Source organism: Notolepis coatsorum (assembly GCF_963971535.1).
Source record: "Notolepis coatsorum genome assembly, chromosome: 9".
Classification (NCBI taxonomy): domain Eukaryota; kingdom Metazoa; phylum Chordata; class Actinopteri; order Aulopiformes; family Paralepididae; genus Notolepis; species Notolepis coatsorum.
Window position 1 is genome coordinate 47,904,660 of NC_140173.1, and position 15,280 is coordinate 47,919,939.

The window sequence follows — 15,280 nt, forward strand, 5'->3', positions numbered from 1 at the left end:
TTTATTTTACAGTTCAGTTGTACAGCCCTGCCCTGGCCTATTTTTCTTTTATAATTATATTCTATTATATTGTGCTTCTATTTTTATTTAGTTTATATTCCATTTTATTTTATTCCACCTTTGTATTTTATTATCTGTCCGTTAATGTCGCACCAAAAACGACCAAATCAAATTCCTGATTCTGATTCTAATCAATCAGTAGTAACCATTTCTGTTCAGGCGTCTACGGGGACAGCTAACGCGGTCCTGCAGCTCATGTACTGAGTAGGGTAAATCTGCAGAGCCGCAAGGGCGGGGCTTCGGGGCTTGTACTCTGTGTGTGACTGTGCGTGGGCGCCCTATTGCATACTGGTTGTTTTTTGGATGCTTTCCAGCTGCTTTGACTGCGGCGGAAGATTATTTATCCCAGTGTTGTAGCTGCTTAACCCCCACTCTGTGCGAGCAGCATACCCTAGAAACATGGTGAGTACTCTGCCTCTATTTGTTATCCTCATTGACTAGCTAGCCATCCAGTACAGACACAGTAGCTGCTTACTCTCGCCTGACACATCCAAACACACACCTGTTGACTTCTGCTGACTTAAAACAAGAGGACTCGCCATCTGTATGTTTTATTGTCAGATTGATAATCATGTGTGATGAATAAAAGCTTAGACTAATGTAGATGATGTGCATGGCACACATGTCAAATGGCTTTTCACTAGAAATATTGGTCATTATCTCAAATTGCAGTTTTAATTATCTGCAATTGAAAACGATTGAAAGGAGATATTTTTTTTTAATTTGTAATACAATTATTTATGTCAAGAATGGAGTGTCACAAATACAGGCACTAGTCGGAGCCTATTTTCCTTTGCATGCCTGTTTGAATACAATGGGGGGGGGGGGGAGCACAAACAAAAGCAGGCTTAAACCTCATCTCATCTCATACAATGGCTTGGTGGAGATCAGCCTGTTGCTATAGTGATACCTGTTGATGCAATAGGGCTTTATCAGGGGGTCGGGGCTGACATCTGTTTGCTTTGCATCTTTGGGTTCAAAAGCCCGTTTGAAGACAGAATAATGCATGTTGACTCCAGACTAATCCAAAAGGAGCACACTCTGAAATGTGGACTAAATAGCAGTGTGTTTTTCGTAATGGTAGGCTACTTAGGAAATAAACAGAATTGAGTTTAAAAGAGCACGCCAACATTTTGGGAAATTACCTTAGTCTTCTCCAGAGAGAGACAAGAAGATAGATACCAGTTTTCTCTCTGTGCGTTCAGTAGAAAGCTATCTGGCTGCATGTTAGCCTAGCTTAGCACAATGAATGGAAGCGGACATGGCCGGTTAGCCTAGGCATTGTCCAACTAACACTTCTCCCCGAAGGCTAACCGGCCATGTCCGCTTCCATTCATTGTGCTAAGCTAGGCTAACATGCAGCCAGATAGCTTTCTACTGAACGCACAGAGAGTAAACTGGTGTCTATCTTCTTGTCTCTCTCTGGAGAAGACGGTAAGCTAATTTCCCAAAATGTTGGCGTGGTCCTTTAAGAAATCAGGCAGCACCATCCACCATTGCATCATGTGTCCAGAATAGGAATTCTATTGAAGAGATCATGAGGCAGAATAAGACCCCACCCCCATGCACACAACACACACACACGCACACACACCTACACACACACGCACACCTACACACACACACCTACACACACACACACACACACACACACACACACACACAGAACGATTGGCTTAAACTAGGAATGCAGCCCCCTCATTCATTGTTTCCAGATGGGGTTCCCAATGCAGCCAATCACAGTTTGTGTTTGCGAAACTGCCCCTTGTAACCTGGCTGCTGCTGTTTGCTTTAGGGATGCACCGATCCGACTTTTTCAGTCCCGATACCGATACCTGGGTTTGGGTATCGGCCAATACCGATACGATACCCATTGTCCACATTTTTTCTGTCCTCCAGGCCGGTAAGATCCAGGGGTTGACGGAGGAGGAGAGGGCTCACCTACTACCCCTGCTGCACAACGCCCAGTGGGTGGAGGTCGTGGGGAGGGACGCCATTTACAAAGAGTTCCTTTTTAAGGACTTCAATCAGGTTCCTAATGCATTCATTGTACCTTTTTTTGCACCCATTGTCTAATTTGCAGCAAAGTTTTGGGTCCATTCATTTTCAATTCAGGAAGTATTATTGTTGTGGGAAATGCTTATTTAGCAAATGCAGTGAGCTTGTGGAAATTGAGAGAGTCGAGCTGTTTCTTTCTTTATTTTTTTGATCCACTTTTTCTCCTTATTTTTCTATTTTCCTCCCATCCCAATTTCGCTGTTTCCAATTCTCCCCTCCCCTGTCTTGAACATTGCTTGCATATGCCCCCCACTCGTCGGTTGTAGGGAGGATAGAAGCCTTGCATCACATGTCCCCTCCGATACACGAGGAGGCAGCCTGTCACATCTTTTCACCTGCCAGCGCGGACTCTCATTGCCGAGGTGTAACGTGTGGGAGGCTCACACTACCCCCACCATTTTTAAATAGTTTATTTCTGTGATCTCAGAAGTCAGAGACAAGACAATGTACCATGTATTGTAGAGCGTCTGACCAGAAAAGAGACAGATTTGTGGTCAGACCTACACAAGGTTGGCGTGGGGGAAAAACAAAGAAGTTCTCATGGTGGGTGCAGTATGGAAAGATAAGCTGCACCTATGCCCAGGCAGAATCTAAGACATATACCTTGTTGTGAGAGAATGGGTCGTTAAAATGTTGCATCTGGGCCTAGGCAGAATCTAACACATTCTTGTTGTGAGAGAATGGGTCGATAAAATGGTTTTCAGGCAAAAACGGTTTCTAGGCAAAAACATGCCTACTAGGTAAAACATGCTGACTGTACAAAGCTGTAAAGATCATTTGTAATAATAGGAAAGTAGGAAACATATAATATTTTCTATAACAATATAATATATATATATTAGTGCTGTCAATCGATTAAAATATTTTATCTGATTAATCGCATGATTGTCCATAGTTAACTCGCGATTAATCACAAATTAATCACTTTTTTAATTATTTTTTTTATCTACCTTAAACGGATCTTTTTCAAGTTCCAAGTTTTAATACTCTTATCAACATGAGAGTCAACAAATGCTTGCACCTTTATGCAGCCATTTAACACAAAAGGATGGCCCCTCATGCATTGCAAATTTGCATCAAATTCAAAACAGAGTGATGCACAAAATAACTTAAAAGAAAATATTAAATAATAATTTAAAACAATGAATAAAGTGTGCATGAAATAATAGGGGAAAGAAAACGTTAGGAACTTGTTACATTCACCCACACAAGGGCTGAGTAATCACACACCCCCCTTCTCTCTCACACACACACTCTCCTAGCTCTCTTTCTCTCTTGCCCCTTCCTCATTTCTCTCACCCCCCCCCCTCTCTCTATCTCTCACACACACACACACACACACACACGCACACGCACACACTTCAGAAACAAACATAGTGTCAATGAGAGCATCAATAATACACCTGAGTGAAGTCTAGTTAAAAAATAAAAGTAATAATAAAAAAAAAAAAAAATTAAAAGTTAATCCTGAGTTAAAAAGAATAGTGGCGTTAATTGAATCGGGCGTTAACGTGTTAATACCGCGTTAACTTTGACAGCCTTAATATATATATATTATGTTGTCCTAACCTGTTAACAAATAATTGAGAATGAATGATAAATAAATGACCAGTTTCTGTTTACACAGAAATATTAAAGGTGCTGTAAGTCATATTTCTTTGGTTAAAATAAGTGTTAAATAGCTCTACATTCTGACAGCCATCACTGATATAGAGTGTTTGGTCAGTAACATGGGTCTCCCAGTCCCTCCACTCTGCAGTAAACAGAAAGAGAACGAGAACCCTAGATGTCTTATTTCAAGAACGCTTGCCAAACTAGATGTTCTTACTGCTCTGGCAGATTATCTTACCATTTTATTTTATTTTACTTTAATTCTGATATTATCTTATGTAACCTGTCGTTCTGTCTTCATAGGCTTTCGGCTTCATGTCCAGGGTGGCTTTACAAGCGGAGAAAATGGACCATCACCCTGAGTGGTTTAATGTCTACAATAAGGTATACAAGACAAAATAAACACGCCATGTAATATGAGCTGCCATTGAACCTTTCCCCAAGGAAGATAATGTTCTATGTGTTTTTAATAGTATATTACATTACATTATAGATATTGATTTAGATGCTCTTATACGGTGCAACTTCAATAAGTGCAACAGTGTGATGTGTTTATTTTAATCACCGACATTGAAATTGGCCAAAAGGTGAGTGAGTGCAAGGGACAAGACTACAGTACCAAGGAAATACATTTCTGATTTCTAATATAGATATTTTTATATTCAGATCAAATTTGATTGTCTATATCTATGTATTTCTACTATTACCCTGCCCATACCTGTACCCCCCCCCCCCCCCCCCCCCATGCTGCTATGTAGGGCTGTCCCCGAGTAAGATAAGATAAGATAAGATATTCCTTTATTGATCCCCTTGGGGAAATTCAGGCATCATAGCAGCATGGGGGAAGGGGGGGGGGATACAGGTAGTAAAAACAACACAAGCAGTGTAAACAAATAGGTCAATATAATTTACTATCTAACTAACTGAAATATATATTCACAGGATTCAAGGATTTGGTTGGTCGACTTTGATTGGCCGAAATTGACAGATAGTCGACTAATAGTCGACTACCCCCCTGAATGCAAAAAATATATATATATAATTTTTTTTTTTCTTCATTCCATTTGGGCTGTGGGGAGTGCTTAACTCAATGGATGCCACATCGATATGCGTGATGTGTTGTTAAAAGGCCGACGCTCTAAAATATAGGAATACGTGGCGGTTTGCAGGGCTATAACTATATTATAGCTATGGATACAATACTATGGCCCATTTGACATCGACTATCTATCGTTCAATATGTTTTAAATTAATAATTTTTTCATCCATACATTCTCGTTTTATACCCTGGTGAATATGACTATAGTTTTAGAGTAATCCTGTCTAATCCCAGAAAACGACGCTATGCAGCAATACGTGCGATTCACTAAACACGTTGCCGTTTCTCGCCTGTACACGCTACTATTTCGAAATCACATCTATATTATGTTTCATTATGTTATGTTTCAAAGGGTGGGGGGGGGTAGTTTTTTGATGCTTTGATCGTCACCAACGGCACACGTTGTGGAGTAACGTTACACACATATATTGTGATCGAAGTGAAGTCATGCTTGGATTGATATTATATAGCCCTTACCTTCACTAGGATGTACCCCAAAAAGAATATTCCAATTATCTGATTGCGAGTCCCAGTATTGGTGTCGATCGTGTCGCCAACATAATCCGCCACACATCATGCACCGGGAGCAATTCACGCTTCTCAATCCGACTGTTATAACCCCCCTTGCCCGACCAATAGAAATCCGACCGGAGACTTTTGATCGATGCACAGGCCAAGATATAATGTTTCAAAGGGTGCTCGTTACTGCCACCTGGGTGGATGTGGCCGGTATGGCACTTTGGCATTCTCAGGATGATTCCCCATATTAACCCTGATGTCCGTGTGCCTGTAATGAATGGAAATATCGAATAAAAGAAATAACGATGAAACTCTGACTATACTCGGGTCTGGCGCTGAACGGTCGGCGAGATAACCCGACTATCATCGGGTCCGGCGCTGATTGAGTTAATGTCTGAAGGAGTCGACTGAAGGCCCCTTGTCCTCTGCTAAAGCATGCAATTAGTCCACTGATGGATACATCTTGATATTTGTCTACTCTAGTGTGTTCATTAGATGGGTGAAATCCTCTTTCAGTGCCTTCAGTGTTTTCTTAGGCAGTTAGCCTCGCTGGTATGCACGCCATTAGCGTTAGCCACACTTCTAGGCCTCTTTGCTTTTGGAAAGAATGATTAAAAAAAAAATATTTTATTTAAAAAAAAAATTGCATTAGACTAAGAGGTTGACAGTCGACTACGGCTCCTTTCGATCGATTCAGGGTCAGCCCTACTGCTATGACACCTGAATTTCCCCCAAGCGGATCAATAAAGGAATATCTTATTGTATCTTATCTTGTGAAATAAAAACAGTGCAATAAGAAAAATTTAAAAACAGCCCTTTTACAGTATTTATACAGCATTATGTTTCCCTCCTTCATCTCATGCTGCCTTCGTCATCCTCCTCTCCCTCCCCACCCCTCATCCTGTGCTCTCCGACAGGTCCAGATCACGCTCAGCACGCATGTCTGCGCGGGGCTGTCTCAGCGTGACATCACTCTGGCCACCTTCATCGACCAGGCGTCTGTCCTGTGAGCGACCCGCGCTCGCTCTGCCCCTCCTGATGTTCCAGTGTCGTCGACCCGCGCTCCCTCTGCCCCTCCTGATGTCCCAGTGTCGTCGACCCGCGCTCGCTCTGCCCCTCCTGATGTTCCAGTGTCGTCGACCCGCGCTCGCTCTGCCCCTCCTGATGTCCCAGTGTCGTCGACCCGCGCTCGCTCTGCCCCTCCTGATGTCCCAGTGTCGTCGCCGGTCCCGCTCGTTTCTCAAAGAGGTGGAGGAACCCTGAGCGTCGACTCACAGCCAGGCCTTCACTATATATACCAATTCCTATGATAAATCGCTAGGGGGGCGTGACCTCCCAAAGTGTTGAGATGCAGGTCACTTTGAATTTACTGTGAGATACAGTATGTGTGGCACTCGTGATGGTGTGGGGACGTTAAACCTCCTAAAGGTGCTTTTAAAAGTGTGTTCTCGGTGGTGTATTGTGAGTATAGGAATACTGGGCCTATCAAATATGATATGTTATTAAAATAGTATTATTAATATATTATTATAAAATGTATTAATTTTCTTTTTTTTAATATCTATATATTATTTGTTTCTCCCAAGCCCATCATTCCGCTCATCACATCATATTTCATGTGCAAAAATTGTGCCTTTCTTGTCTGATGTCATTGTGTTCACGTGTGCCTGCCCCAAAACAAACTGTTCAAACTATTTTGTTTTAGTCTTGTCTGTGAAAGCAAGTAAACGTGGTTTCAAAAAGCATGTTTATCTTGTCTGCATGCAGTACTTGTGAGAAAGAAAGATAGCACAACCTGAAAAATACCTTTTTAATCACAGGTAAGGCAAGACACTACGGTGAAAATGGAGGTTTTGGCTGGATTGGGATATTTTGAGATGTTATATTGCATCTCTACATCTACTGTAGTTTCACATAAAACAATCATCAAAAGCAGCTATGAAAATTATGTTTTTTCAACAGCGATTTTCTCAAAATGACATTCCCTTTATGCAAAACACAATACTGCCACCAAATCTGATATGGTGCTTGATATAGCCAGAGGCTTATATATATAATGTATACTGTTCATTTACATTTTAAAATGTATTATATGGAAATCTTTAATGAAATATTTGCCAATTTGGATGTTAAATTTGGTCATAATACAACATATTGTGTACCGGTATTATGTAAAGTTTAAAGTTTGTGTAAAGTTTCATTCAGTTATGGTGAAAGGGTATTTATTTTCATATTAAATGGTTGTACCTTCCCTTAATGCATTTCATTTAATTTATATAATACATAATGCATAATAGCACTGGCCAGCTGTTGTGACCTGCCTTTTGAAAGTGCTTCTGTGCTCAGTGTATTTCTTTTTCTACCTAAACAAATGCTTGGTAGTTTTCTTTGTAAGGAAACACCTTTTCAAAGCAAGGGTCTGAATCCACACCGCTGATCTCACAAGAGACAGAAAGGAACTTGATCTTTTTAATTTCCATAACATTACAAGGGATAACATTTAAACGTTTAAAAATGAGCGTCAGACTTTCACAATTGTTGTTGCCAAGCTAAATCCCTGAGGATATTCAACAGCGGGGAAAAAAAGAAAGAAAAAAGCCATTCCCAAAGGCCCTCCTCAGTCTGGCCTGTGAAGGCATACAGGTGAACGCTGCTCATTTATAGTCCCCGTAAAATGTACCCATCTCAAGCTCCACCCTCTTTTTCCAATCCTCCAATTGCAGCGGTCGCTTTCTTTCCACGAAAGAAGCAACAGTTGTGATTGAAGGATCAAGAAAAGAGGGCGGTGCTTGAGATAGGTCAATTGCGCCACTGGATTGTGGCGAGAGCATAAGGCATTACAGGCATTGTATAATTTCATATACAGTATATGTGTGTTTAATATGAAGGGATGGCATTCTTTATTAATATGACTAAATTCTGTTATGTGTAAGCAGCAATCGTCTGTAGGGAACTTAGTATCAGATGAATTTACATCAAAACAGGTATTTTCCCCATTATATAGGATGGATAATATTATAGTATTTTCTTTGCAGTGGCTCTCACATCCTGACTCAACAGAACACAGTATTTCAGGATGTACGGATCAAGAATGTGGATCTTGATATCGGCATGAGCTCCAGTCTATTGGTGGATATCTTTTTTCTTTGATCATGTTTGGCTGAATTCACTGCTCTTTCAACCCAGACATCGATTAAAACCCTTCTCAAACCCCGCCCTCTCTTCCCTCGATCCTCCAATCGCAACTGTCGCTCAACAGGCGGGGTTCGAGACGAGTCCATTCTAGAACTACCTATAGTTTTAGACAACTAGTTGGCCGTCGTGACATCGTTGTTAGAATGTTTGCGTCTCAAGATTCTATGAGAGATCGTACCACCAAAGATGGGACCAGTCAGCAACAATACCCGACTACCAGCGAGAAAGGATTTCAGGGTTGTTCTCGACTACTAAAGACTGATGCCTGAACTTGTACTTCAAGCCTGCATGCAAAAAAAAAAGGATAGACATAATAAAATAAAATAAAAAAATAAAACGACACACAAAAGTAGTGATTATTAATAGACAAAAACACCCAGTGGTCACACACATAACGTCTTAGGAATGAACAAACTCATCCAACGATACGGTTCAGACGCCAACATCTCTCCTTAGTATCAACATTAGAGCATTTACCTTCTTCTCACTCGACAAAGGAAAAGGTTACGTATTGCACACAAACATGGAAATAACCTAATGGAAACACACATGATTTCAACACAAATAATGGGGGAAAAACATATATATAAAAAAATAAAAAGGGCGGGAAAAGTTATTTTGGTGTTACAGTATATGGATGTTTTTCCATTACTTTTAATGCAAACCTTGCCGTTTCGTCGCAGTATCAACACATGCAAGAAGATGTGAGATCTAGTTTGTCAAAACCCTTGATCGTTTGGTTAAAAAATTAAATGGACAGTACTAGTCCCGTCTTCGCTAAGCCCTTTATCAGAATGCATTTTACTGGCTGAAGAAGCAACACAATTACATTGAGTAGAAAGTGAGGTAGATGTAATTAGAGAAGAAACTTAAATCACAAACAAACAAATCATTAAATCAAGCTGACGGTAGGTGACGGTATATAGGTGGCTATGGAGGAAATTAGTTGTCTTAAGCCCTTCCCATAGTCGAGCGGACCGTAGACGGGGCAGACTCCTGCGGGTTCAAAGCTGACCCAAAGGGTACTCAAAGCAGACCCGAAGCAGAGTCCAAGTGCGAAGCTCCTATTTTCTGACGCGCGGACGTCCGCGGCGCCCACTTGGTGTCACACAAAACGCTGCAGGCGCGAGACATGTAGGAAATTGGTCCGCGGAGATCCGCTCGACTATGAAAGCTCAAAGAGTCCAGTGGACCTCCGCAGAGTCCAGTCCGTGTACAGTCCGCTCGACTATGGGCGCACCTTTACACACGTTCTGCTCTCTGCTATTTGACAAGACAGACACAGATCCAACACGCTTTTTTACATACTTTTGACTTTTTCTATTTTATACTTTGTATCTATTTGTATCTAGCACACTCCCAGGAGCTCATACAGAAAAAAGCATTTCATGATAAAGTATTCTGTATTTTACTATGACAACTAATAAACAAACTTGAACTTGAAACTTGAACACAGATCCCTTATGGTTAATTGCTGTTCTATATTGTGCAGTCTCATCACCGATCCCATTGTCTAAATCGCTCTATAATGCAAACAACTACAAGTGGACCACTGTTAAGTATACAAAGTAACACAACCCGACGTTAGTACAATGAACAATGAAGTTAGTACATTACTGTTAAGTGGCAAGAGAAGTCGATTGTTAAACATTAAGTAAAGGAGTGATGTGATTTCTGTGGTGCGTGTGGTGCTTGAAGTTATGGTTTACCCTGATAAGCTATGCTTTCAAGAGGGTGTTACAGTGCTTTGGTGCTGCATGTAGAAGACTTAAGAGGGATTACTTAGTAATAATAACAACAGTAGTCTACAGGCAGAACAGCCAGTCTGTAGCAGTACACCATGTTTTAAGATGGAGGGCAGTAGCAGGTTCTAAACTCGCTCTCAGTGGTTATGCTGACTCATCCTGAAAAGTGACGTGATGCAGCATGATGAAATGTTCCCGTTTATCAAGGAAAACAACAACGAAAAGAGGCCTCGAATGTTAGCGTGTAACTGACAGTTAAAATCAATAATTCTATGAGATTGAGTGAGATATAAAAAGATGCATTCACACAGACACACAATTACATACAAAACAAAGCTAGATTGAAATGGACAAACACACAGACAAAAAAAGCAAACCTCCAATCTTCCATGATATCAAAAATCAAACAATTGGACTAAAACTCATCTGGATCAAGTCATATTTCCCGCGTGCTTCCTCGCCACAGTATGTAAGCGTGTTCCCTCGAGTTCGTGATGGCTTGTGCTTTTAAAAAATCTTTGCAGGTGCGTTGAGCGTGGTATAGTTGGGTAGGATAAGGCAACCGCTGGAGTAATTAACTGAGAAGACTGGGTTCGGTTTCCCCGCTCTGTGACGTGTCCGGGCCGGTCCGGCCCACTACCGTTTCAGTGGGCTTTACCGTTGCCATTCATGTGGCTTATCTGAGTCTTGGGCAACTCGGTGCTGTAGAGACAGTCCAGGAAGCCCCGGGAGATCTCCGTTACCATAGACCTGTCTGGGAGGGACTGGGCCATGCCGTAGATCGCTCCCTGAAACACAAGAACGGAGACCTTTATCAAGGGGAGACCAGGCAGAGAAGGAAGCAGCACACATCTCACATTTAGTTTCAGATGGCAAAAGATTATGTAAACATTTTAACTTAACAAGGCCTTAAATGATCAATAGGCGGACGTTGATTTTGAGCAGAACTATACAGAAATATCTTCAAATCCTTAAACCGAATTCGATTAAAACTATTAAACCAGGATGCCTCCAAAACCACGTCCCACTAGGTAGCTAGCAGGCAGTTATGTGTTAGCAGCAGGCCTTTGTGTCACAACTAGGGCTGCAACTAACGATTATTTTGGTAGTCGACTAATTTGTTGTAAATTCCCCACTATTTTTCATACTGTGTATTATTATTTCCATTCAGGCATTACTTTGGACAGCCCAGGGGGTATTCTTGTTCCTAGTCAGGCATCTCTCCGGACAGCCCAAGGGTCCTTAGTCTGGTAATTAAATACAGGTGGTGAATTGCCGGCACCTGTGTTTCCATTGCAGACAGAGTGCGTCCTTGAGGAAGTAAGTTATCACCAGCATCCAATGTAATGCCTGTGGTTTATGCTAGTTAAAGGTCATATGTAGCCTGCATTGTTGGGATGCTGTGATTTATGTGTATGATTATGGCTTGGGGTTTGCTGCTTTGTGTTGTGTTTGATCTGTGCCGCTAATTGAGCTAATGCTAGCCAGCTGGCTATGCTATATGGCATATTTCCATTGGCATGTCAGCACTGGCGTTGGCTCGGTTGGCCGCATGGGCCGGGCATGGCACGGGGTAGCGACTAGCCGTGGTCATGCATATGGGTCACCTAGCGGCCTAATGCAGGCAGTGTATAGTGCATGATGCATATGACCTTTACCTCTGCTAATTATGTATTATGTACTATGTATTATAATTCCTTTTCTGCTTATGTGTTGCAGAAATCACTCTACCACTCACTCAATATCCCACTATTCCATCCAGCCTTACAACCTGGATGAAACCCACTCTGGAATACCAATCACTCTGAAACACCACCACCTCACTCAACAACAGAATCCTAAATAAAAATACAAAAGGACTGTTCTCTTGACTCTTGTGTCTGCTCTCTGACCGGGGTACGCTGTTGTGGATGAAGTGGCTCCAGCAAACAACATATCTCCAATATAATCTGTCGATTAGATTAGTCGACTAATCTTAACGATTATTTCTGTCACACCCTCCATGCTTCCTGTGGGCACGGCTCCTTTTCCGGGCTCTTAGCAGAACTAATGGGTTAACTGGGGTTGCAACAAAAGTGCAACTAGGGCTAAAAACACAATAAAATAATAATAATAATAATAAATAATATCCTTCTTAGCAGACTTCTTAGCTTAACATCCCAGGGAACTAATGGGATAACTGGGGATGTTGTTTGCTCCTGACAAGAGTCTCAAAGTCTGGGGTGATGGTAGACAAAGCAACTCTGAGGTCACTCTGTTCCTCTGCTTTGTCTTCAGCTGGACCAGAGCTGAGAAACCACTTTCACAAAGATAGGTTGTGCAAAAAAAAAAGTCGGCGTCGACGAGTTTTTATGATAGACGTCGTCGATTATGTCGACTAATCGTTGCAGCCCTAGTCACAACTGTTATGCGCATAACAAGCGTGCGTGTCACTAGAGGATTTGATACGGCTCACTCGTTCCAATCATTTGACTTGGTCGTTCGTTTGATGTCGTCGTTTTAGCTCCTGCCCCTTACCGTAACGACAGATTAAGATTTCTGTGTCAAACATCTTATTTATTTCAGTACTATCGATTACTGTCGAGATATAATAATTAAGGCTGTCAAAGTTATCGTTATTAACGAGTTAACGCAAAATTATTTTACCGGCACTTTCTTTTTACGCGAGATTAATACTCTCATTGATACTATGTTTGTTTCTGACTCAAAGTGAGAGAGAGGGGAGAGAGAGATGAGGAAGGGGCAAGAGAGAAAGAGAGATGAGGAAGGGGCAAGAGAGAAAGAGCTGGGAGAGTGAGAGAGCGGGTGGGGGTGTGAGTCCTCAGCACTTGTGTGGGCGAAAGTTCCTAACTTTTTCTTGCCCCTATTATTTCATGCACACTTTATTCATTGTTTTAAATTATTATTTTCTTTTAAGTTATTTTGTGCATCACTGTTTGTTTTGAATTTGATGCAAATTTGTAATGCATGAGGGTCATCCTTTTGTGTTAAATGGCTGCTTAAACAAAAAAATTGGGATGAATAGTTCAAGTGTAAAGTTCAACACACTACTGTGTTAGTAATCATTACTATGTAATGTTAGTTAGTAAATTGGTATGACCATCTGTTATTTTCTTGTTGGGCTTTTATAAAAATGTCATGATTTCAGCATTTATTTTACAATGCAGTTTGCACATCTTAGTTACTTGAAGATTCTGGACAGTATTTCTCATTGTGGCAATAAATAAACATGCATGTTTTTGCATAAAGCAAGCATTTGTCTACTCATGTATTAAAACTTGAAAAATATCAGTTTAAGGTAGATTTAGAACAGATAAAAAATGAGATTAATTTGCGATTAACTATAGACAATCATGCGATTAATCAGATTCAATATTTTTAATAGATTGACAGCCTTAATAATAATACATCTAAAATGTTTCCCAAAATCTTTAAACTAGAATAAATTAACATCTTTCTACGATTTGATATACAGTATGTATGTATATTGCATCCATTGAATCGATCCAAATTGATGCATGATTGCAGCCCTGCTCGCAGCATTCAGCTCACCATGCCTGTGGTCTTCTCATTGGGGTTCTTCAGGATGACAGCCACCTGCTCTTTGACGTCACAGATGAAATGATCAGCGACGCCTGTCTTGGTGTGGAGCACCGTGCAACAGATGTGGATGCTGCAGAATGGCAGGGAATAAAAGAACAAACTGTCATTCGAATGGTCAAGAAAATAGTGATTAGAAGGGTCAAGAACAGTCATTAGAATGGTCAAGAACAAACAGTCATTAGAATGGTCAAGAACATAGTCATTAGAATGGTCAAGAACAGTCATTACAATCAGTGATGCAGTGGTGGTCCCACTCGGTACCACGCCGTCCTAGCAGTTTTTTCTGAGCAGAAGTACGCACGTGCACGCACACAAAAATGCATTCACAACTTTCACTCACTCGTCGCGCTGTGCGCCAAGTACGGCACTTATCCATCACCTAGACTTTGCATAATAATAGGATACCAATAACAAAGAACGAGAAGTGCAAAACCAAAATACAAGCCCTGTGGGGGTTTGCTTGAGCTGTGGAACCTCTCACTGTGACAAATGGTCCCGATTGGAAGGATGAGGCATTAAGTTGTGCTTCAGAAGGAAACAATAGGTTATGTATATAACCTAGTTATGAGTACTGGCTGAGCGTCCCGCTCTTAAGCCTATCGAGATATACCTCATCTCATGTACCTATTGTACTCCATCACGAATAAAAACCAGTACACCCACACCTGCCGGGTCCCGCCTCTATGGAGGCGTAGCCTATAAGACAGTAGGCATGGTCACCAATACACTCTTCCTCGCCAAAATCTCGTTTCCAGTAAAAAAAAAAAACTCAAGGGGACTCAGGCTGCTTAAGAGCGGGACACTCAGCCAGTACTCATATAACTAGGTTATATACATAACCTATCGTTATATATCGTACTTGGCTTATCGCGTCGCGCTCTTAAGCCTATCGAGATATGGGTTAGAGCGGACGCGAGGCCCGACCAATGTACCCCCTGAGGACCCGTAAGCCCACATCAAGGGGTTTGGGGAGTCCTGTCACCCCATCCTTCCTAACGAAGGGGGGGGCGCAGTCAACTCCACCGGAGTGCGAGCAAGGAGGAACTAGAACCCCTTGAACACACAGCACAGGCGGAACCACATGTGACTTAACACACTGTGGCCCATACCCACACACTCCTGCTACCCTACCAAAGGACGGGAAGCAGGAAAGGCCACAGACCCCAGAACCGCATGGGAGACAGAACCCCCGGTCATGTCCATGAGGTAAAACCTTACAAAGGGGCCCGGGGAGGACCATGAAGCTGCAGCACAGATGTCCTCCACCGAAGCCCCACCCAGGAGAGCGGCAGAGGCAGCCACCCCACGAGTGGAGTGCGCCCTGACGCCCCCAGGGGGATCCTGCCCAGCCAACGTGTAGCAGAGGGCAATGCCCTCGCACAACCAATGG

At 42.0% G+C, this 15,280-nt stretch overlaps 2 protein-coding genes across 2 annotated transcripts in view; one reads left to right on the forward strand and one right to left on the reverse strand.

Moving 5' to 3' along the window:
• Positions 1 to 323: 323 nt before the first annotated feature.
• On the forward strand, positions 324 to 9,276 carry pcbd1 (pterin-4 alpha-carbinolamine dehydratase/dimerization cofactor of hepatocyte nuclear factor 1 alpha). The gene is made up of 4 exons (XM_084321266.1): positions 324 to 462; positions 1,960 to 2,091; positions 4,033 to 4,113; positions 6,265 to 9,276. The coding sequence occupies exons 1-4, from the start codon at positions 460 to 462 to the stop codon at positions 6,355 to 6,357; spliced, it is 309 nt and encodes a 102-aa protein (XP_084177392.1). The 5' UTR covers positions 324 to 459; the 3' UTR covers positions 6,358 to 9,276.
• Positions 9,277 to 9,421: 145 nt separating this feature from the next.
• sgpl1 (sphingosine-1-phosphate lyase 1) overlaps positions 9,422 to 15,280 on the reverse strand; it is a 44,625-nt gene continuing 38,766 nt past the window's right edge. Inside the window, exons 13-14 of the mRNA XM_084321265.1 lie at positions 13,840 to 13,960; positions 9,422 to 11,075 (exon numbers count right to left, since the gene is read on the reverse strand). Coding sequence (XP_084177391.1) covers positions 10,932 to 11,075; positions 13,840 to 13,960 — 265 coding nt within the window. The 3' untranslated portion in view covers positions 9,422 to 10,931. The remainder of the gene's footprint in view (positions 11,076 to 13,839; positions 13,961 to 15,280) is intronic.

Excerpts from the sequence above, each read along its gene's own strand:
- pcbd1 (XM_084321266.1), top strand. Across the intron at positions 2,092-4,032 it reads TTTTTAAGGACTTCAATCAG|GCTTTCGGCTTCATGTCCAG; the intron begins GTTCCTAATGCA and ends CTGTCTTCATAG. Across the intron at positions 4,114-6,264 it reads GGTTTAATGTCTACAATAAG|GTCCAGATCACGCTCAGCAC; the intron begins GTATACAAGACA and ends GCTCTCCGACAG.